The 24,564-nt window shown below is 49.4% G+C and overlaps 1 protein-coding gene across 1 annotated transcript in view; it reads right to left on the bottom strand.

Annotated features, from left to right (window-relative positions):
* TJP1 (tight junction protein 1) overlaps window positions 1–24,564 on the bottom strand; it is a gene marked incomplete at its 5' end in the record, with an annotated part of 156,196 nt that overhangs the window by 37,991 nt on the left and 93,641 nt on the right. The window contains 8 exon segments of the mRNA XM_027767793.1: window positions 751–890; window positions 4,045–4,189; window positions 4,478–4,646; window positions 5,150–5,253; window positions 8,619–8,895; window positions 12,043–12,145; window positions 13,221–13,345; window positions 22,722–22,778. Coding sequence (XP_027623594.1) covers window positions 751–890; window positions 4,045–4,189; window positions 4,478–4,646; window positions 5,150–5,253; window positions 8,619–8,895; window positions 12,043–12,145; window positions 13,221–13,345; window positions 22,722–22,778 — 1,120 coding nt within the window.

Genomic DNA, 24,564 nt, shown 5'->3' with positions numbered 1-24,564 from the left:
AGCCACGGAGGTAAACCATAAAACCTACTACACACACATGTGCATGTTTATGTGTAGTATATGTGTGGTCCATCAGCAAAAATCAGCTCAGAGAACCTAAAAAGTACATTACGTGCCACACTCGAATACACCTCACAGCTGGACACTCTCAGGGCCTTATAAACACGACGTAAGTTCCGTGGCCACCTGTCCTTTCACAGCTCAGCTGAAGAACCTCCTCTCCAGGAAAGAAGAGAATGCGAACACGTCTCTGCTAAGGCCTGTCAATAACCACTCTTCCTCACTATGCTGACACCGTAGATAGCCTCCATTCCTGCCACGGACCAACCAAAGACGGCAGCTCTGAGGAGGAGCTGAGAGTTGTCAGAGACGGCACCCCAGGGACTTGGCTGGCCAACACTCTCACCACCTTGCAGGTTTTTACGACTAGTCCCACTGTGCAGGTTCACAAAGCATTTATGAAAACACTTCACATAAGTGAGTAACTTCTGCTTTTGAAATTTGTAAGTGAATCTACTGTTTCTCTTCCAGAGTAGTCCTGGAGAACAACTTCACTGCAAGTAGCTGTTAACCAAGAAGATTTTCTATTTAGAAAATAAAGAGGCTAATGTCCCATCACTGAGAACAATGGTGCAAGTCCCACGCAGGAACACTTACAGAAGAATACTTACATCTTTAGAACCTGCTATAAATTCTGACCATCAACTTCGGTCTGACCAAATGTCGAAGCTGGGGCTCTGTTATGCTCACCTGGAAGAGCAGGTGTCTGTTTCTCACTTCTGTCACCTGTGGCTTCGCCCACTGTCTCAGGCGCATGATCATCTGTATGCTTCACAGGAGCTGAGATGGCTCCGGGTTTAGAAGTTCTCTCTTCCTCTCTGCTCCGGAGACTACACATTATTAAGACAAAAAATGAAGAGCACAAGGATGATTCTGAAAATCACTCGTACAAGAGTACGACTAGAAGACGCGACTTCAAACACCCACGACAAGGACCTTGCCTGAACTGTCAGCGCTGTGCTGGCATGACTGAGCAGGGGCAGACCTGCGGGTGGATGGAACAGACGGAGCACAGAGAAACGCATACTGGACACCACCTGTCCTCTAGGACTGCAGGTCTACGGAAGGCCCACGAGGGAGCTGTCAGCGCACTCATGTAGCGATTGCCAAGCAGCACTGCCCTCGCCAGCAGCAAGACAGTACTCCCATCTTGCAGTGCACGTCCTGGTGCAGAGTGAGCTCTGGAGTGTACTCAATAAAACACCAACAGGCCAACAAGCCCAGGAACAGGCACCGAGGTATAAGGAGTCAGTGCAATCATTGTGTGTGTGTGTGTGTGTGTGTGTGTAGTTTGCCAGAGGGTATGTGTGCAACAGAGAGGGGAGGGAGGACAAAGCACCTCCCAAAGGGGAGTAGGCACATCACAACCCACCCTCCTCCACCTCTCCATCCTGCAGGGGTTGTGGGTACACAGACACATGCCCCTGGCATTTCCGAGCATGGAACTGGGATTCAAACCAGTCAATCACATGGAATCCTGCTTCCTTAACCATCAGGCTATAGGGCTGGCCCCATACACTGTTCTGTTCCGTTGTTGTTAAATTTAAAAATGAAACAGACTATTTTATTGGGAGCTGGCAAACTTGCTGTAAACTGCTCCTCTGACCAGGTATTCTTTGTCACCAACTTGTCAATTATGCCACCATAGGATGGGTGAGCTCCCAATAAAACTTTATTTACAAAACCAGGCAGCAGGCTAGGCGTGGCCTCCAGGCTGCAGCCTGCCAACCCTGTTCTAGAGAACTGCGAGGTACCCTGTTCTCTGTTCCTCTAATTACAACGAAGGACATGCGTCCACGTCTCCTCAGCTCCCCACATGCTCGACTCCGAGACAAGACCATCACAGAGCAACCTAAGTGGGTCAGACGACAATGGAGCTCTTTGTACAAAGACTCTGGCTCTCTGAAGATTAAGTAGCAATTAACTTCCTTTCTTCCATTCTCTAGCTAGTGACATCAAAGAATGGAATCAAAGGGCCAGCAGTTTTAACCAGCTGCTACCAGGTACCCCTGTCTGACTAGTTTCTACACCAGCACAAAGCTGAACACTGAGAATATCCAGTTTTAACAACAGTGTAACTGGTCTCCAACAAGTGTTTAGAAAGCTCTCTCCAGCTAGGCCTGCTCCTCCCCAAGGGCTGTGCTCCCTGGCCTGTTCCTCCCCGAGGGCTGTGCTCCCTGGCCTGCTCCTCCCCGAGGGCTGTGCTCCCTGGCCTGCTCCTCCCCGAGGGCTGTGCTCCCTGGCCTGCTCCTCCCAGAGGGCTGTGCTCCCTTCTCTCCAAGCTGTCTCTCTCGGCACCCTGAGTGGCAACGATGGCTCAGCTCACAACTCCACGCAGCACCCCCAGCCCTGACCCTCTCTTCTGCTCTGGAACTAAACCCCCTCTCCTCTCCAATTTGAGCTGTGACAGGCATATTCCCAGGGAACTGCCCCCACTGGCCAGCCGATTGCCATGCCCATCACTCACACAGTGACCTGGGCGTGTCTGATGGGAATACCAACCACGCTCAGCAGTGTGGAGTATAAGATACCCGATAACCGACACTGGACCGCACTGTGCACTGGCCCCAGAACTCACTCCCCTGAGAACTAGGACTCTGTGCCCTCCGACTACCGTCCCCCCAGCCCCGCCAGAACTCTGAGCAGCACCCTAACCGTCTCCACTGAGCAGCACTGCCCTGAGAGCCTACACAGGGCTGCGCTGTGTCTGCTCACCCCACTTAGCAGGCACCTCCGGGCTCACCAGCACTGCTACAAAGGGGGAGGTTTCCTCCCTGCTGAGCGCTGGGGAACACCCACTGCGCATGTGTGCATGTGTGCGCATGCGTGTGTCCACACATGGCGGTCTCTTTTTTTTATTGAGAGATTTTCACTATAGGATGCATGTGCTCGCCAGACAGACAGAGACATAGAGACAGAAAGCGAGAAATCACCCCCAAGGGGGGATGGTCACGCTGCAATCCCTTCTCCTGCATTCTCCTCTCGGGATCTTGGGCACGCATGCACACGCGCCCGGCGTGAGTTTTAAGCCACCGGGTCTGGGACGCGAACCGCGGTTGACTACGTGGGAGTCCAGCGACATAGCCATTACGCTAACTGCTGGTTCCCACATGGCGGTTTCTTTATTCATCTGAGATGGATCCCCAGGCTGGCTATTGTAAATTAGGCTGAAAGAACGTGGGAGCAAAGATGTCTCTTTGAGATAGTATTTTTATTTCTTAAGGCTGTGTCTCCAAAGTGGGGTTGCTGGATCATTTGGGGTTCTATTTTTAGTTTCTGAGGAACCCCCACCCTGCTTTCTATAACAACACTGCCCTCCTGACCTGCCTCTCCAGCTCTGGGCCCTGAGCTCCTCAGTGGCACTGCATCCCCACAAGGACCACTGCTGGGCTAGGTCAGCCGACGGCCAGCCGAGCCCGGGCACCCCCAGAGAAGGTGTGTGAGTGCTGCATGCAGAAGCGCATGTGTGTTTTCTGGGCACAAGGGTCAACAATGCCCTTCAGATTCTCAAATGTGTATGACAAACACAGGTAGGTCACATATTACAGCCTCGTTAGGCTCTGCGTAACACAGACGCTGTACTTCTGAATGGGAAAGCAAGTCCAGGTTTGTACGTTAAGATACTCCCACTGCCTTCCCAGCAGCAGAACCCACAGCTGGGCGACGGGTGGGTGTGGCTCCCTGGTACGGGGCCATGCCCACTCACTCACACGCTGTCCACAGCTGCCAGGGGCCCTTGGAGCCCCTCCTCTGGGCGACAGAGGCTGCCTAGCCCACGTGCCTGAGTGATTACCACCTGACCGTCAATGGGGACGTTTGCCTGCCCTCTATCATTCTAGGTGAAAATGCCGAACTAAAAAGAAAGCACACCTAGTCTTAAAGAAGCAAAAGAAAATCTGTCTCTAACTTTTGTTTGCAAGCAATTAAAGATGCATACATCATGCAAACAGAACCACTTCACTCCAAGCAGCAGAGAACTACTACCTGCCGTTGGCGGGCTGCTGCGGGGAGTGTCTGGAACGCTCGGAGGGCTCTGACCTCTCGGGGGACTCGGACCTGCTGCGGCGAGGAGGCCTGTCGTGTGACCGTCCAGAGTGATCCGATGCTAGAGACTGGATTTCCGAAATGTCTGAAATAAAGGGAGTTGTTAATCTCCCCATGACAATATTACCCCCCAAAACACAGAGTACTGCAATAAAAGCAGAAGTAGGTCTCAGTGTGGTTACTATAGAACGGCCAGTGTAAGCATTTACTTTATTAGCCAGTGATCAAACCAATAGTGGTGAGCTACCTACAAGAAAAAAATTTAGTAGCTTTAGATTTCGACGGTGCCTGGTTTATCCTGTTTCGTTTCACTCAGACACGCCCCACCTCCCAGGCCGCACTCCGCGGGAGCTCTGCCCAGAGCTGCACTCACCGTCCCGCTCAGAGGCATTCGCAGAGTGGATGCTATCAGAGAGGTCAGGGACATTCAGCAGCGTAGCCCGCTCGTCTCTCTGAACTACCATTTTTAATTTGCCTTTGGACCTTTCTATCAGTGTCTTTGCATCTGTCAGCGACATGTTCTCTGTCACAGTCCCATTTATCTGTAACAGGAAAGAAACAGGAGTTAAATACAGGACAGACAGAGTAAGAATGTTACCTTAAGCCCGTCATGAACCTGGTTAGCCAAACCACAAGCCAAACTTCACCCCCATATGTTTCTGGATGACCAAAGTATCGGCCTTCCTGAAATTATACAATCTTACTACACTGTTGCTGTCAGAAAGAAACAAGTTAGCATCCCCTAGCCCTCCCCAAAGCCCATTACATGATATCACTTAGGAACCAGTAACCTCTTTAGTAATTATCCAAACCCCTTACTGTGTAAGAACAGATACCCAGCTCCCTAGAAGCAGGCCCTGCTGACTGACCAACTCAGGACAACCGCACAGCTGCAGGGTCAGTGCAGACAGTAAAGGCGGACGGCTGAGGCCCTCTCTCCCCACTGACTGCCATCTTTCTCTGGCCTGTGCTACGTGCAGAGGCTCCACGCTAACTCTGAGACCTCGCTGTCTCAGTGCTCCGAGGCGTGAGCGTACAACTGTACCTTCAGCACAACGTCGCCTTCCTGAATGTTGCCGTCTCTTGCTGCCAAACTGTCCTGTGAGATCTCCTTTACAAATATATGGCTGGCCAATCGAAGACCGTATTCTGAAATAACATATTTAACTGTCTTTAGTGTAAAGTCCCAAGACACTTAAATAGTTTAAAAGTAAAAGAGTAATGACCACTGGACAGTTTTTCAAATGCAGTCAATAACAAGAAATTCTTCTTCACCAGCCTGCAAACAAGACACTTCACCCAACCATCAGACATCGGAGTGCCCGTGTGAACATGAGGTCTAAGTCTGTGCTTCCTACAGAAGAAGGGCACGGTGTGTCCCACTTTTCCCACAGGGAGGGAGTCCTAAGGAGAAGACCATCTCTTTCTTACCATGCACCCACACACTAGCTTCAGAGAACGATTAAAGGATGCACTTCTTAGAATTACTTTATTTAACTTGATTCATTTTAATTTGATGGGGAAAGAAAAAGAGAAGGTGAGAAGGCGAGTCCCCAGGTCCAGGATTCGAACTGCAGCCGGCCACGTGGGAGTCCAGTGCCCTTAACCACCATGCCACCTACCGGCCCTGTAAAGGATGCAATTCTAAAAAGGAAAATCCTCGAGGCTTGAACAACGTTGGAAAGGCTGGTGATTTTACTGATGACTGTCATCAAGCACATCCTGTTTCTGACCCCGCCCTGACAGTGGAGGGGCCACGTCAGCGTGCCTCAATACGTGCTAGAGCAGCCAGGCAGGCAGCTGTGGGCAGGCGTAACAGCCAGCCAAGTAACCAAGGAGGCTGTGTTAAATGGATGTGTGGGCGAGGGAGTGGTCAGAGTTGAGGAAGTTACCAGGAAAGTCAGTACAACAGGCCAGATCGTTGCAAACGCTATGGAAAAAGCATCTTCTGAAGAACAAGCACAGGGCTACACTATCAGTACAATGTCAACAGGAAAGAGGCTGCCCCGTTCTCTCAGGAGAAAAAGAAAGACTCTGAGTCTCACTGCATTCAAAACAGAACTAAACCGGGGACCAGCAGTTGGTGTACTGGCTATGTCGCTGTACTCCCATGTAGTCGACCGTGGTTCGCGTCCTGGACCCAGTGGCTTAAAGCTCATGCCAGGCGCGTGTGCATGCATGCCCAAGATCCCGAGAGGAGAATGGAGGAGAAGGGATTGTGGCGTGACCATCCCCCTGGGGAGTGATTTCTTGCTTTCTGTCTCTATGTCTCGGTCTGGCGAGCGGACGTGCCCTATAGCGAAAACCTCTCCAAAAAAACCCAAACAAACAGAAAAAAAAACAAACCAGAACTAAACCAAGAGGGAAAACTGAAAAAACTGTTTTTAGTTTTTAAGAAATCTGTTTTTAGCATGTTAGCGGACCTCCTGAGAGCAATTCAAGCCACAGTTTTAGGGTTCTAGTTGAACTTATGGCAAACATTAGAAGAGTATGTGGCAGCAGCGAGGATGACCGTGTTCAGACGGCAGGGGTCAGAGGGGCCTTCCGGCCAGGACCGTGGAGTTTAAACTTGGTCTAAGCCCAGCCGGTGGAAGTGGTGGGGTGCCACTCGGCAATACTGGGCCTGTGAGGGAGGGCCGACTGAGATGCTGGCCGCTGCGGCACCTGCCTCTGGTCACAACTAGTGGGGGCAGGAGGGTCTAGTGTGGCCGGGACTGAGAAGCAGCAGAGGGGCAAGAGGTAAGACAGAGTGTCAGAGCTTGCGTCTCTACCACCAAGTGAAGGAGCCAGCAGAATCAACGGAGCAGGATCGGGAGAGCAGTGAACGAGACCAGCTGAGGCCACTCAGGAGACGACAGTGCCTTGGAAAAGGGTGACAAGAGAAAAGACAGAAGTGGGAAGAACCGTGAAAACGTCGAGGCTGGGACACAGGAGTGCACAGAAGAGAGGTCGTCGGTTACTGGCACGGCAGGCACTTCATGAAACACAGAGACAGAAGGGCGATGCCTGAGGGCCTCCATGGACACCTAGCAAGTGTGCTCGACGGCCAGCTGGACCTCACGGTGCAGGTGTGGGCTAGGGAAGCAAGTCTGCCACCTGAGCTGCACAGGGGCAAAGGGGCGGAGGGGACTGCCTAAGCGAAGCAGGACGTTCAAGGAACAGCAATGAGCGTAAGCCTGCAGAGGGCACAGGGCAGCCTCACAGAGGCCAAAAGAAGGCACCATCTCAAAAAACAGCTCGCTCAGTGGTGAGCTGTGTGGGATGGCACTGAGAGGCAAGAAAGGTAAGGACTGAGAAGTCTCGGAGTCCGGGTACAGTTTTAGAAGTGGGGGCAGACGGTTGGCCAAGGGCTGAGGAGTGACGACTGGTGCCAGGAAGGAGTGGCAGCGGGGACAGGTCGAGCTGCAGTGGTGCTGGGAACAGTGCCCAGGGCTGGAACACGGGCTGGGACCTGCACCCTGGGTTACCCTGAGGTGAACCAGCTGTGTGCACCATGACCCTGCTGAGGTGCCGACCCCCACACACGAAAGAAGTAAGATGAACTACAAAAAAGGAAGACAGAGCCGGCAGGCGGCGTGGTGAAGAGTGCTGGACTCCCGTGGCTGACCATGGTCCAAGTACCAGACCTGGCAGCTTGCTTTCTCACTTTCTCTCTCTTTCACTCTGTCCCTCTCTGGTCAAATTAAAATAAATAAATACAGTTAAAATAATAAACATAATTATTTTTTAAGATACAAGAAGTGTAACAACTGTACTGAGAAGTCCACTTAGGGTAGGAGTGGAGAGCAGAATGCGACGGAGAGTGAGTCAGTGGTAAAGCAGATCCCAGCCACCCTTTGTAATATTCTCAATACCATACTGTTTGTTTTTATTAGGTTAAGATAGTGGGTCATACATACCCACAGCAGGAAGAAGCCAGATTAGAGCTATCTTCTCATCAAACCTGATGAGCGGGGGGAGAACAGCCGTGCTTCTCTTCCCTAACTCTTACCCAGGAAGAGAGCCCCTATGAGGGCCCCCCCTCACCCCCACGTAAAAGCAGCCGGCCGCAGCCCGCCGAGGTGGCATGCCCGTGATGTCAGCTCCTCGGAGAGCTGAGGCCAGAGGGTCCCGAGGTTTGAGGACAGCCTGAGTAAGACAAAGTGAGACACTGTCTCTACAAAATAAGTAAATAGATAAAAAAATCAGTCTAAAAAAAGTTTTAAGGCTTGTATGATTACATTATTGATACTAAGCTAAAAAAAATGCTGAATTTTAATTCTATATTTCTTGTTAGCACAATTCATATTGGGCTATTCTTTTAAGAAAAATCAAAAATCCAGCTAGCGGACATTTTATTTGAGGTACGTGAGTCCCAAGAACACGGGCCGTCTCTGAAGCCCACCACAGGATGGCAGGGCAAGAGCACACGACTGAGGACAGTGGGGAGCAGGGGGCTAGCGGCTGTGCCCCTCATCCTGAGGCCAGCCTCGCACTTCTCACGTGAAAATAACAGAAGAGCTGATGGACAGTACCTTCATTTTTTCGGGACTTCACCAACGTGACTTTGGTGGGCTTGGCAGGCTGGCTGGAGGCTGCCGACCGCCCGTCCGACCGTGGAGACAAGCTCCTCTCCCGACTCACGCTCCTGTCCCTCGCCCAGGTCCTCTCGCTCCTTCTGCTAGCCAGACCAGCACGGCCACTCCTTGCGTCACGGATTTCCTCCTCATAGCTGTCTTCTTCATTGTCAGACACTGGTTCTGGATCCGGACGACTTACTGGTATCTGAACTTTCTTTTTCCTTCGAATAGTCTACAAAAAAAAAGAAAAAAAATTACAAAACAAGCTGGCCAATTTTCAAATACATATTTTCAGCGTGTAGGAGAGAAGGCCCTTCTCTTATCCCATTACTAACCAGCTTAAATGCAAATCAGAGCACGGTTAAGCACAACCGTCCTAGGAGGTAAGTCTCTCACGCCCATGCCCTTGTGCCCAGCGACACTGCGTGCTGCTCGACCACACCTGCTCTCCAAATTGGCGTCACTCCAGGTCACCCTCTCCTGTCCAGGGCACGCTGCTCCTCCGGCAGTCCTTCCTCCGTGACTGGGCCACTGGCTCTGTTTCCCCATCACTCTGTTACGCTCAGCATCCACAGACATTCTCCACCTCCAGACTGAGGGGCCGAGGCCTGATGACCCAAGGCCATCCCTTGCTGCACACACGTGCTCCCGCCAGGGACCTACACGATGCTCTTGCTAACAGTCTGCTCTGCTTCTGATGCCTTCATCTACTGGAACTGCCCACTGGCCACTTCGGCCCAGTTCTTGCCCCTCCTGTTCTCAGTCCACCACTTCCCTCCTGCTTTCACTTGCCTTCCTCCCGGAGTAGCAGGAGACGCCGTACGTCCATATTGGACTTCTCTTGACCCCCAGTCACTTGCTGTGACTAACTTCAGGGCCGGGTGATCTCTGCCTTGAAAGCTGCCTGTCCACACTCTGCTGATTGGGTCTTCTACAAATCCATTCTCTTCTTCAGCAATCCTTTCCTCTCCACCTTCTCATCCCTTTATGGAACTGCCAACAGCTACTCCAAACTATTCTTAGGACCTACCACTCAGCCTGCTCTGCGGGCTCAGCACCACCTCACTGCCCACTCCCACAGTAACTCAGCAGCACAGCGGTCCAGCCTCTTTCCTCTGGTCTACACACCGAGCTGACCTTCCCGTCTGGATACAACCTTCCCCGTGGGCAACTGTCGTCTCACCCCCTCCTCCAAGGCCCTCCTTCACCACTTGCTACCCTCGCTTCGCGCTGTTACCAGTCCCCCTTCACCTCTGCTACCGACACGCGGCCATCTGTTATATCCCCCTCCGTTTGGCTTCGCCTCCTGGCAGAACTTCCTGAGAGAGCTGCTCTGCATTCACAGCCGCTGCATCCCACTACCCTGAGAGACTCTTAACGCTGAGGCCAGGGCAGCAGGGAGGACAGCCAGCAGCCTGGCAAGCACTGAGAGGCCGGGTGCCTCCCCCTGCAGCACACACCCCAGCACAGGCCCTGGCCAGGTGACCTTTACCACAGAGCATTCCTCATGGACTCCCCTCACTCCAGTCTCCAGCTGTACAGGGAGCAATGCTGCCTACCCGTGCTGTCATCTCCAGCTCCTCTCCAGCAGCACACAAAAATGAGCAGGGCCACCAGCTCAACACTCCAGGCCCCCATCTCCCCAGTAACGGAATGCACCTCTTGGGAGCGCTCAACAGGCGCAGGACGGTCCTGGGTGTGCACAGCCATCAGCCTATGGAGATTTCTGCCCAGATGTGCCTTACCATGCATCTACCGACGTACACAGAAGGACATGCTCATGCCCCACAGGCATCTCTCTAGTGCAATGTGTATTTCATGTGGGAAAACGGCTCAGCTTTATGGAGCCGTGGAGGACTTCAAAAGCTGGAAGTCAGGGCCTAGCCACGGCAGCGCAGGTGGTAGTCACCGGAGTCACGACGGGGGCCCGGGTTCATACCGGTTGGCAGGCATGCCCACACCACCCGGTCCTGGAGGCTGAAGGCTGGCAGGACTGCGGTGTCAGGAGACCCATCCAGATAGTATCTCCCTCCCGCCTCAACTCCACAAAACAAAGTAAAAACAAAACAAAACCTTACACTGTGTCTGATAAACCCAGCTCATGCGAGGTGCTCACCTCAGACCCACCTGAGAAACACTAGGGTACCAGTAATGTAGACCAGCAGCCACAGCAAGAACTCTAAAGCTTATGCAATTTACAAAGACTGAACATAACCGTTATAAAGCTCGGCAATTTGTCTCCGTAAACACCATAATCACATGTAACTAAACACTGTCACCCATTAGACAGCTGATGTCATTAACTGCAATTTAAAAATAACATTAGGAGGGCCAGCAGGTAACTTGGTGGTTAAGGTGCTAGACTCCCGCATGGCCAACTGAGGTTCGAGTCCCAGAAGCTTGAAAATCATGCCAAGCGCACGTGCATTTGTGTTCAAAATTCCAGAAAGAGAAGGGATTACAACACAGCCATTCCCCGGGGGTGATTTCTCACTTTCCCTCTCTGTCTCGGGTGAGTGCACATGCCCTGTGGCAAAGCCCTAAAAATAAATAAATAATTAACATGAGGGTCAGCCCCACGGCACGCTGGGTAAAGCTATATGCACTGTGTACAGGAACCCATACGGTAAACCGTGGTTCAAATCCTGGCTCTGAAAGCTGGAAAAACACTTGGGGAGCAGGTCCGAAGTGTTCCTGGTGAGGAGAGCGAAAGGAAAAGGGGGCTGTGGAGTGACCGTGTCCCACTGGGAGCTGCGCTCTCTCTCCCTCCTTCTCTGATACGTGCACACACCTTCTGTCAAATAAATAATTTTTTCAAACAGAAATACCATTATCATACAAGTGATCACAGTGAGGTTGTGGAGACATGCAGAGAGTGGGCCACATCTATCATCTGGAGCAGCAGAGACCGACACACTGGGCCCTTCCTTTCCCAACTGAGTTTGTACCCAGACTTCGAGAAAATACACACCCCAGTGGCAAAGTACACTATCACTGGGAGGAATAAGTCCCCTCATAATAATTTTGGAACTCAGGTTTCAGTTTTCATTTTCTTAGAGGGCAAGAATGAATCTTTGTTAAGATTCATTCAAAGTTGGGACCAGCAGTTGGCGTAATGGCTATGTCACTGGACTCCCATGTAGTCAACCGTGGTTAAAGTCCTGAATCCGGTGGCTTAAACTCACAGTGGGCGCGTGTGCATGTGTGCCCAAGATCCCGAGAGGAGAATGGAGGGAGAAGGGACTGCGGCGTGGCCATCCCCCCTAGGGGGTGATTTCTTGCTTTCTGTCTCTGTCTCTCTAAGCCTCTCCAAAAAAAAAAAAAAAAAGATTCATTCAAAGTTGACATCTTTACTAAATTAAAGGTAAAAGATACTTACAATTTTTGCATTTTTCCCACTTTTCCTTAGTTGCTGCACAGCAAAAGCATGTTCAACATTATCCATTGAAACTCCATTAACCATTGCAACTCGGTCATTTTACCTACAGAAAGAAGTTACCAGAATCACATATTAGAGAAAAACATGCAAATAAGTTTGCAAAAATATTTTCAAGATTCGGGCCAACCAGTGGCATGGTGGTTAGGGTAGCTGGATCCCACTCAGCCACTGCAGTGTGAATCCCAGACCTGGCGGTGTGTAAGCGACACCAGGAATGGCTCCCTCAACCACCAAGCCATGGGGCAAGCCCCTATTTCCTTTTAAAAATTAAAGTCTTGGGACCAACAGATGACATAACGGTTACGTCACCGGACTCTCACGTAGGCAACTGTGGTTAGCGTCCCAGACCCGGCAGCTTAAGCCTCTTGCCGGGCGCAGGTGCGTGTGTGCCCAAGACCCCAAGAGAAGGCAAGAAGTAGGGCTGTAGCACGGCCACCCCGCCAGGAGGTGATCTCTCGCTTTCTGTCCGCGTGTCCTCTCTCTGGTGAGAACACACGCCCTACAGCACAAACTCTCTCTCTCAAAAAAAAATATGTGTTGTTTTTTACTTTTATTGATTGATTGATTGATTGTTAGCTAGCTATAGGGTGCATGCACTCTCCAAAAAGACAGGGAGAGAAAGAGGCAATCACACCCCAGAGGGGATGGACACTTAACAATCCCTTCCCCTCCAGTCTACTCTCAGGATTTTGGATACTCATGCACATGTGCCTGGTGTGACTGTCAATCCACTGGGTCTGGGAGTAGAATCACAGAGCAGGCTGTGTGGGATCCAGTGCCTTAAACTCCATGCCAACTGATGGCCCCAAAAGTAATTTAAGAAAAAATACTAAATAGACATGGCACAGGTAGTGTGTAAATATGGCAGGTCACCAAGACGGGCACGGCGCCGTCCCCGAGGGTCAGGGAAGACGGGCACAGTGCTGGCCCCGAGTGTCAGTGAGAGGAAGACGGGCACGGCGCCGTCCCCCGAGGGTCAGTGAGAGGAAGACAGGCACGGCGCCGTCCCCGAGGGTCCTGAGAGAGGAAGACGGGCACGGCGCTGTCCCCGAGGGTCCTGAGAGAGGAAGACGGGCACAGCGCCGTCCCCGAGGGTCGAGAGGAGGATGCTCACTTACTGTAGCTGTCCCTCGGCTGGCCCACCCTTCAGTACGTCTGAAATCACTATTGAGGTCTCTCCACTCTGAAAATGAGGGTTATCTCTTCCACCAGATATTGCGATTCCAAATCCAAATCCAGGAGCCTGAAGTAGTGAGCACAGGTAAACGCTGCTGTTAAGACAGGCATAACCGGTTATCACATCACACTCTACAGTCTAGAAAAGTCACAACAGGGACTCACAACTGACACGAGCGCACGCACTCACGCGATTACCTAGGAGGGCTGTCTCCCTTGAACACGACGCATGTTCTGATTAATTAAATGCTGGACAATCAGGTCTTTAAAACCTAAAATCCACTTAAAAATACTGAAGGGGCCTGCAAGTGGCATGGTAGTTAAGGACACTGGTCTCCTCCATGGCCGATCATGGTGTAAGTCCCAGACCTGGCAGCTTGCTTTCTCACTCTCTCCCCAGTCTCGTCCAATTTAAATAAGTAAATAAAGTTTAGAAAATATTAATAGAAACCCTGAATTTATTTTTGACTATCAGGACTGCTTAAGAGACTGACAATGTTCAGTATGAGCATCACAAACATGGCAATAGGAACAGAGAAGAACAGGCTTGGGGCCGGCAGGTGGCGTGGTGGCAGAGGCACTGGACTCTCACTTGGCTGCAGTTCAAGACCCGGACCCGGCCTCTTGAAAATCATGCCAGGCACGTTTGCGTGTGTCCGAAATCCCGAAAGGAGAATGGGCAGTGTGGCCACCCCACTAGGAGGTGATTTCTCACTTTCCCTCTCTCTCTCCCTCCTGCGAGCACAAGCACTCTCTGGCAAAACCTAAAAAAAAGAAAAAAGAAAGTAACAGACCTAACTACATATACTCTGTTTGCCATCTTATATACGGAATACCACACCCCAGAAAACCAAGGGCTAGTTACGCAACGTTCCTCGGTCAGCTCAGTGCTCCGTGGCAGTACAGTGTCTTCTGTGTAATGTGCACGGTGGAAGATAGACATTAACTCATGGCAGACATCTTCACATTAACTCACATTTTTAGCTTAAGCAAATTATGAGGTACATGCCTCTGAAAAAGCTAAGAAATGTTGCCACAATGACTAAGGACAGCCCAGGACAGAAAAAAAAAATAAAAAATATTTCAAAGTTATTAAAAAATATCTAATCTTGAGACTAGCAGATGGCATAACGGGTACATTGCCACACAGTCAACTGCAGTTCGAGCCCTGGATGCAGAAGCTTACATCTCACACCAAGCACATGAGCGTGCGTGCCAGAACCTGAGAGGAGAATGGAGAAGGGATTGTAGCATGGCCATCCCCTGTAAGGGGTGATTTTTCGCTTTCTGTCTCTCTGTCTCTGTCTCTCCAGCGAGTACACACATCCTACAGAAAACATGTCTCTCTCTCTCAAAAAAAAAAGCATCTAATCTCAAAGAATTCTACACCATTCCCTAAAAAGGAAATGAAGTATTGAGGTTAGTCTAAAGAAGCACCATTCCTTTTCTCAAGGCTCCAGAACGACTGACCAGGGTGCGAGTACTGAGTGCAGGTGTACCCTATCGTGTTCCACAACCCAGACTGCGGGAAGACGGAGTAGTGCCCCTCGCCCACGGCGCCCTCGTCAGAGGAGACCGCAGCAACACGTACAGGGCATTTATGACACCACCACTCCTCTGTCCAAAGGCTACTGAAAAGGCAAAAGATGAGAAGGAAACATAAAGGGCACTGCTTCAAAAAGAATAAACATCATCAATTTCATTCCCAGGTACATAACCAAGAAAAACCATAACACAGGCAGGGTCTTCAAAAAGTTCATGAAAAACAAGTCATTATTTTAAAACTACATACAGATCTTACAAATTCTTGCACTAAAATAAATAATACACGTGTACTAACTTTTCTTAGTTTTTAGAAAAAATTTCTGAAAGTTTTAGTAAAGAGTTTTTGAGAGGTTTTTGCTATAGGGCGCTTGTGCTCAGAAAGACAGAGACAGAGGCAAAAAGCGAGAAACCCCCCCCCGTGGGGGTGGCCATGCTGCAATCCCTTCTCCTCCATTCTCCTCTAGGGATCTTGGGCACACACGCACCCAGCGTGAGTTTAAGCCACCGGGTCCAGGACTCCAACCACACTCAACTACATGGGAGTCCAGCGACATAGCCATTACGTCAACTGCCGGTCCCTTATATTTTCCTTAAATTGAGAGTAAGAGTGAAGGGAGTCAGGGAGGGAGACAGAGGGAGAGGGGAAAAGGAGGGAGAGGGGGAAGCGCGGCAGAGGGGGAAAGGAGGGAGTCACCTTCCAGAAGATCTGGAGGTGCCCCCTCCCTCTACCCTCCAGCCTATTGGACCGTGGGTGGGTACTCTCATGCAGTGTTTCCGACCAACTGTGCTGGGGATTCACGTCACAGTGGCCCTGTGGGATGCAGCTTCTCTTGACAGTGCATTACTGCTTTGTCATGAATTCAGCCCATATTACCTTGTTTTAATAACTCTAAAGAGATCTAGTTTGAGGCACTAAGAAGAATAAGACATGTGTTTGAAAACAGCGCCTATTGGAGCAACAGGAATTCTACCAAAATGGAAGAAAGAACAAACATCAAATTTAAGGTGACGCCTGAGTGGAAAAACAGTGAAATCATGATTTTTTTTGGTAAAGTTTATGGAAACAATGCCCCCAAGAAATTAGTCATTTACAAATGAATAAGTCACCTTAAAGAGGGGTGAGATGATGGGAGGGCGACCTGCACAGGGGCAGACTGTCCACATCAACTTGCAAGGGCAACTTAGCTTTACGCTCTCGTTGAAGGACACAGCACAGTCCAAGCAATGGCCACTGAGGTGCAGGTGTCACAGTCAAAGCACAGACAGACCAGAGCGCCACGGCCACGGCCACAGGGTTCCGGGAAGCCACGTCCCACAGCGCCACGGCCACGGCCACAGGGCTCCAGGAAGCTGCGTCCCACAGCATCCTGCCTGCTGACTTCCTAGAGGGCTGAAGAGTGACTACATCGGCTCTCACGATGGATTTGACAAAGTCAGTCAAATTAGCAGGAAAATGCCTGGGAGAGCTTCACCAAGAGCTCTCCTCCACCAGGACAGTGTCTCACTCACTCCTCTCAACGAGTTAAGAGTGATTTTGTGGGAGTTCAGTGGGAAATCATTTGGCATCTTACGTCCTAATTTGGCAACTTCTTGCTTCCTCATCCTAAAAATAATCTATAAAAGGTACTCATTTTTCTTGGGACCAGCAGATGGTGTAATGGTTACGTCGCTGGACTTCCACATAGTTGACCACGGTTCCAGTCCCGAACCCAGTGGCTTAAACTCCTGCCGGGCATTTGCGTGCCCAAGATCTTGAGAGGAGAATGGAGGAGAAGGGATTACGGTGTGGCCACCCCTCCCCTGGGGAGTGATTTCTTGCTTCCTGTCTTTCTGGCAAGTGCACGTGCCCTATAGCAAATGCCTATTTATTTTTTAAAAGGTACTTATTTTTCTTAAATTTATAATGTAAAAAATATTGCATTGATATATTGGATCATCGGAAAAGTCATGAAACGCTTTTCTATACAAAACATGTCATGACTTTTCCAATGACCCAACAGTTAAATTTCCAGAACCCTCCGTTCTTTATGGGTGAATTAAATGGCTAGAATTGTTCCCTGAATTGATGGAGCCTATGCTGAAAAATGAAGTTTATGCTTTTCATTTTTATCTTTTAAGCTGTATTTGCTCATAAACCTTCGGAAGTCTACTCAGATGTTCACACCAAGAATATTCACAACACAGTCCATCACAACACAGAGGGCTACCGAGTGAGGGGCAGAGAAGGGCGGTCTGTCCACACAGCTACCGAGTGAGAAGCAGAGAAGGGCGGTCTGTCCACACGGCTACCAAGTGAGGAGCAGAGAAGGGCGGTATGGAGAGACGGCTACCGAGTGAGGAGCAGAGAAAGGCGGTCTATCCACACGAGAGCACCCAGCGGTAAGTGACGCAGTGCTGACACGCTACGACCTGGACGGACCCTGGGCCCCAGAAAGTGTGGGGTGAAAACACCAGTCATGGGGGCGAGCCATGGCCTGGTGGTTAAGAAAGTCAGATCCCACAGAGCTGGCTGCATGGTTCAAATTCCAGACCCAGCAGTTTGAAAACACCTGGGCTGTGATGTATGTGTGTGCATGCCCAAAGTCCCAAACGGAGGGCTTTGGAGTTACCTAAGAAAGGAAAGAAGTGTGAGCATTCCCCATGATGGGGATGCCTTCTCCCTCTCCCCCTCTCCAGCCAGCACACACACCATCTGGGCAAAAAAGTAAAAGCCAGTCACAGTGGTCCGCATAACGCTATGATTCCATTTATTTCAAGTGTTCATAAAAGGTAACCTAGAGACAGAGACTAGAGTAATGATCGCCAGGCAGAGAAGGGGGTTGGGGAGTGACGCTCGTAGGTATGGGGTTTCTTTTTAGAGTGAAATGTTTAAAGTTGACCCTGATGATGAACACTGAATACACTGAGAGAACACACACTAACAATTCTATACTAATATGTTGGCTTTGGCTAAAGCACACAAACAGAAAAATCTAGCTTTATGCATATATTTTAGTTGGAAAAAAGCTATTTTAGTAGCTTAAGATAATTGTAAATTTTCATGTTTTAGTTTTATACCAAAACTTTGGTAAAAGGTGATGCCTTGAGGCACAGCTGCCACAGGCAGTCTGAACTAGCAGCAAGGCCTCGCTGCGCCACCCATGTCACAGCCTGGCCTGCACCCGAACTGGGTGTTTTACCCATGCACAATTTCCTAACTGTGGTGCCTTACTAGGTCTTTCAGAAAATGCTGGTTCCCTCACTGAGGCACACTTTTCAAATGCCCACACATTACACCATACAGTAGTTTTTAACTCCTGTGTTAATATCACCAACTAACTCATCAAAGAAGTCTTAGTGCTGCAGAGCTGTTGAGTTCACGGCAGCAGAGAAAAGTTTCCTGAGGTTTAGTTCTGGTTTCACGATTTAATTTTTATTGTTCCCAACCATTCCTCTGCAGGCAGAGTACCCCTAACTACAACTCCAATCTGCTGTCTAGGACCCCGGTCTTTGCTCTCGCTCTTTAACCCCTGCTGACCCTGTTCTGCATGTCCTGTATCACGTTACTCCACACTTGCAGCCACCTCTCTGTGTAGGATTCCTGTAACTCCTCCTCGACCTTGGAGCTTCAACCCATTCTTCACAGTCCAGGTTCCGAGTCCTCTCGTCCACAGGTAGGAAAGGCCTTCTGTGTCCTCCAGAGCACATGCACACACTGCCACTACCTGGCCCGTGAAACGGTCCTCCTCACCTGAGTACCCCAGTCCAGCTAACCCTGCCAGGACCTGACACGCAGCGATCCACAGGTTCACGAACGAAAGCAGGTGATCCGACTGCTTATTCTGTCTAATTTTAATCCCAGCCCCTCACAGAGAGTCGTCTTGCTTAAACTAGCACTAAACCTCAGAATTCTGGAAAAATGAGCAGACATGGTAATAGGCATGGCAGAATCTTCCTGAATTCCCAAACAAAACAGGCAGAGCAACTATACAGCAAACCAAAATCCGCGGACATCGACAAAACCAGGGATCAGTGCACCCCGTGACACACAAAGTGCAAGCCAGGGACACCGCTGGGCCTAGCTCAGCACACGTATGCGCAGACGTGAGGGGCCAGCCCAGCTCCACAGCAGAGGAGCCAGAGGGGCCAGCTGTGGCGGCAGAGGTTAATGCGCGTCTGCGAGATGCGAGGTCGTGGCCATGTGACAAGGGCCTGAGCCCCTGTGCTGAGCGTTCTCGGTGCACGTGGTGTGTGTGTGCGCGCGGACCCTGGCCGGGGCATAAAGACTCTGTGGGAGGTGCCTCTCCCTGTTTCTCATGGAGAAATAAATGTGCTATTTATAAAATGAGCAAAAAGAAATTAAGATCAACCTCCTGAAAATTCACTGTAACAGCTAAGGAACAGCTGAGTAACAGTCTTACAGACAATAAGAGCACAGCAGGAAGGGGCCCCACACACCCCTCCAAAATCAAATCTGTTTCAAACACAAAACAAGCTCAAACCCATTTTTTTTTAAATGTAAGAAATGAAAGACAATAAGAATTAGGAAAAAAATCAGAAATGAGGGACAAAATATACGGGTAAATTAGACATTTTCAAAAGTAATTTTACAGAGGAAGAACACAGATCAAATAAACAATACGTTAAGAAAAATAAAGGGCAAGCAGGTGGCATGATGGTTGAGGTCCTGGACTCCCACATGCCTGACTTTGGTCTGAGTCTCAGACCTGGCAGCTTGAAATTCACACTGGATACACACACATGCATGCCCAAAATCCCAAGAGGGGAAGGGACTGCAGCACGTATCTTCCCTAAGGGTGAGTGGGTGACTTCTGCCCTGCCCCCACTCCAGCTCTCTAGCAAGGGTACATATCCTATGGCAAAAACCAGAAGAAAAAAGAGAGAGACAAAGTGAAAAGGAGAAAACTTTAAAAACGAAAAAGAGAGACCAGCAGATGGCACAAAGGTAGCGTGGCTGGACTCTCACATGGCCGACTGCAGTTTGAGTCCTGGACCCAGTGGCTTGAAGCTCAAAGCTAGGTGTGTGTGCATGCGTGCCCACAATCCCAGTAGGAGAACAGAGAAGGGGCTGACTGCAGCGTGGCCACCGTCCCAGGGCAGTGACGTCTCACTTTCTGTCTCTCTGGTGAGCACACGCACTCATAGCAAAAATCTCTCTCTCAAAAAAAAAAAAAAAAGATGCAAAAGATTTTAAAAAAGGAATCTAAGAGATAAGTGCCAACAGTGAAGACAGACTAAAGAGATACAACCAACCAACCAAAGTCCCTAAAGCAAAAAAGGAAGACTTTTCTGACCTACACACCAAGAAAGCATCCCTGCAGACACGTGAGAGTCCCGTAAGGACGTCAGTCCCAAGGGCCGATCTCCAAGATCATCTCCCCTACTGCCCTCTGGGAAACCGGGGCATGCAGGCACCTGTACCCGGCATGAGTGTCAAGCTGCCAGGTCCGGGACTCAAACCCCACGATCAGCCACCTTAACCATCATGCCACCTACAGGCCCCAAAATTTAGGAGATTAGATTACTAGACTTTAAGGGAAAATAGTAACCCAAGGAACTTATACTCAATGAAACGGGCTATCCAGTATTGAGGGCCCAGATAAACCAGTCGACTTTCCAGAATGCAAGGAAGTCTGCGTTCATGACGCTTCCTAAGGACTAAAACAGAACAACTTTCTGACAAAGTGACCAGAGACGGGCAGACGGGACTTAGTGGTAAGCACTATATGCACTTGCTTATAATTCTAAGATTAAAAGGCAATTAAAGGGTTAAATTTATTAACAGTTATATAACCCAGTGGAGTAAAACCATTTCAAAATATGGGGAGGGAAGTGGAATAGCATATGTAAAAACAGCACTCAGTCACTGATTTTACTACTCCTAGTAACCACATGGGTAGAACTAGTCCTCTGGGGCACTCAGACCTCACCCTACTAGGCTCCCTACGAGATCACTGTGGTTCCTTCCCAAGGGATTTCTGAAGAAAAGAAAGATATTCCTTATGTCTATACTGCAAAAACTCTGTCAATGTACTCAAACTACCAACAGGATTGAGAAACAGAGAGAGGGCTGTGGCCTCAGAGCTGCCTTCTTCCTTTCTCCCTGCTGTGTTATCTTGGAAAACAGATAACAAAATTCCAAGAGAGCTCCAAAGTAGTACTTTGAAAGCAAACATCTATTACCTAGATGTTTATATCTTCCGAATGGGAAAAAAAAAAATCAGACAAACTAAGTGTGCACTCAAATGAAACAGAGGAAGAACAAAAACGTCGTAAAAATGTAAAAAATCGTTCATAAATTCAGAATAGAAAAAAAATTTTTTTGGAGAGGTTTTTGCTATAGGCGCGCATGTGCTCGCCAGAAAGAGACAGACAGAAAGCGAGAAATCACCCCCCCGGAGGGGGGTGGCCACACCGCAATCCTTTCTTCTCCACTCTCCTCTCAGGATCTTGGGCATGCACGCACACGCGCCTGGCGTGAGTTTAAGCTACCGGGTCCGAGACATGAACCGCGGTCGATTACGTGGGAGTCCAGCAACATAGCCATTACGCTAACTGCTGGTCCCAAGTTTAAGTTAGTATTATTTAATGATTTTTCATCACTTTAGTGAGACATAGAAAGTTGATTCCATCTGTTCTGAAATCACTATTATTTAAGAATTGACCTACCCATTACCTATTACTGCAGACGTGAACATTCATGAGATAGTCAGGGAGGGATCAGGAACACGACCTCTCCTCTCTGTCGCCCCAGTAATGGTGCAGGTGGCAGACAGTAAGCAGCAAGTACGCGGCCTGTAAGTATTCTCCGATCTCTGTCTACGCATCTGCAGAGTCGGCTCTCTTCAGAGGGAAGAAGGGAGAATTCTGAGAGGCACTTACTTGATACATTGGAAAAGCATGAACTGGTGCCATCAGTCCCATTTTTAAAATGTGAAGAAACAAGGCTTTCAAAGAGAGCTGCATCACATACCCATTTTTAAAGCAGCAGCGAGGCAGGACCAGGGTTCGAACCCAGGGCAGTCTCACTGCAGCCCTATCTGCCCCTACAGGCTTACCACCAGCCTCTCTCTGCCCAGCCATGCCTGTTCCAACAATGGCCTTGGCCTACACGTTTTCTTTCTTTCTTTCTTTTTGTTTTTGGAGAGTTTTTTTTTGTTTTGTTTTTTGTTTTTTTTTTGCTATAGGGTGCGTGCGCTCACCAGAGAGAGAGATATAGAGACAGAAAGCAAGAAATCACCCCCCAGGGGGGATGGTCATGCCGCAATCCCTTCTCCTCCATTCTCCTCTCGGGATCTTGGGCACGCACACACACGCGTCCTGCGTGAGTTTTCAGCCACCGGGTCCGGGACACGAACCGCAGTCAACTACGTGGGAATCCAGCGACATAGCCATTACGCTAACTGCTGGTTCCCTTGGCCTACACGTTTCAACCGGCAATGTCTTCTAGGAGTGCATTATTCACATGACCTGGTTGGATTTTAAGTTCAAGCCTAAAATATTGGGTCGTCGGAAAAGTCATGAAATGTTTTCTATGCAAAGTGCACCAGGACTCTCGACCCGAGGACCTAAAACACGCACGTGTTACACAGAAAGGTTCGAGTATTTAATGTTCTACAGTAATGTCATCTTTTATCTGATCACTAAAAATCTTTAAAAATTAACTTTTAGTCAATAAATAAGAACAGCAAATATACTCAAAAAAACCCAAAAGATGTATAAAAGTACTTACGTTCGCTCCTGACCATAGTAAAGGATTCATCGCGATTCTAATTTTACACCAGATACAGAAAGCGTCTCCCCCTTTTTCACGCTTCCTGACATCTGCTGTCCTCTATTGTCCCCACGAGCTGCCAGCATCCTGTACGGCACAGACCACGGACGGGGCGGGCACTCACCCTGTGAAGTGTCACTGTGTGCTGTTCCCATATCGCGGTCTCCTCCATTGCTGTGCTCTGACAAAGGAAAACATAACAAGTCATTTACTTTTTAAGAAACTGTCTTTAATAAAGTCAACCAGGTCATGCAGCCGGTAAAAAGAGCACAGTGAGATATCAAAAGTCATGCTACTAATATTAAAGATTCTCTGAAAGGGGCCTAGTAACTATGGAAGGGTTTTGTTCACTCAGGGACTTCCTTTGTTTCAGATACTGCTCTACACTCATGTGGCTCCGCACCTTCATACTTAGCATCAGATAAAAAAGAAGCTGAAATACTGTTATCTGAACGTCTCTAATGGTACACACACAGTTAAAAGCGTTCCTCACATTGTGTAAAGGAAGGAAAACTTAAATCCCTCGGAGCGCAGTGGTCACAAATGTGCCCGGTGCAGGAAGACGACATTTAACAGACCGTCTAATAGACCTGGCCAGCGGCTGCTCTCCTAACTACACTCCTGTCCACCTAGCTACGGTTCCACGACAAGATTATCTTCAGTTATACGCACAGGGAAACAATGCCTTTTCTAGTATATGTAAAATCCATGGATATGCAAAAACAAAAAGCAAAAAAAACCACCATCCACAAAACTCCTCCCAGAATCACCATAAAATAAAAAAAATTCAAAAGAGTACAAAAAAAAAAAAAAAAAAAGAGTACAGGCCCTACTCAAACCAGAGTTTTGTGGGTTTTTTTGTGTTTTTTTGGGGGAGAGGTTTTTGCTATAGGGCGCATGTGCTTGCCAGAAAGACAGAGAGACAGAAAGCGAGAAATCACCCCCCATGGGGATGGCCACGCCTCAATCCCTTTCTCCTCTTGGGATCCTGGGCACACACGCACATGCGCCCAGCGTGAGTTTAAGCCACCGGGTCCAGGACTTGAACTGCACTTGGCTATATGGAAGTCCCATGACATAGTCATTACACCAACTGCTGATCCGCCGAAACCACAGGGAGTTCTCTCATCTCCCCATTGGAAGCACTCACTAGACGGGAAAACACATCCGTCTCAGAGGCCTGGCCGCAGAGGCCTGCACTTGGCAGGTAGACGCACAGGAGGTCTGGTTCATTTCCGGGACAACTTCAAGGCTGGGCAAGGTGGCAGTGCCTACAGAAGCTGCTCAGGTGGCTGAGGTCAGGGGGTCAGGACAAAGGGAAACCCTGTCTTTAAAAGGAAAAGAAAGTGTCTTTAAAGGGATGAGCACCAAGAACTCAGCAGGCCCCACTACAGTGCTCAGTGCACTGCAGGGCTGGAGCCCATGTGGAAGATGGTCTGGCCGGCCGAGCCAGACACACTGGGTGGCTTGCATGTGGCCATGACCTGGCCGGCAGGACCATCGCAGGGGTCTGTGGAGGGGGCTTGTGTATCTGAATGGGTGTGTCTCTTTCTCTCATGAAAGGAAATACACAGAAAACTCAAAATAAATTCCTTTCAGATTGGATTAATTTCTCTTGGAGGCTTGAAGTAATTATGTTGGTCTTAATGCTACCATTTTAGAGAACAAAGGCTTCTCAAAATGTATTTCGAAGTAAAGTGTTAAAAATATTTCCTACGGGGAACCAGCAGTTAGCATAATGGCTATGTCGCTGGACTCTCACGTAGTTGACTGCTGTTCGCGTCCCGGACCCGGTGGCTTAAAACTCACGCCGGGCGCCTGTGCGTGCGTGCCCAAGATCCCGAGAGGAAAATGGAGGAAAAGGGATTGCGGCGTGACCATCCCCTCTGGGGTGTGATTTCTCGCTTTCTGTCTCTATGTCTCTGTCTGGCGAGGGCACGCGCCCTATAGCAAAAATCTCTCCAAAA

Source organism: Tupaia chinensis, unplaced genomic scaffold (assembly GCF_000334495.1).
Source record: "Tupaia chinensis unplaced genomic scaffold, TupChi_1.0 Scaffold144682_1, whole genome shotgun sequence".
NCBI classification, from domain to species: Eukaryota; Metazoa; Chordata; class Mammalia; order Scandentia; family Tupaiidae; genus Tupaia; species Tupaia belangeri.
Note: the sequence above shows the minus strand (reverse complement) of the source record. Positions and strands in the feature narration are given on the sequence as shown.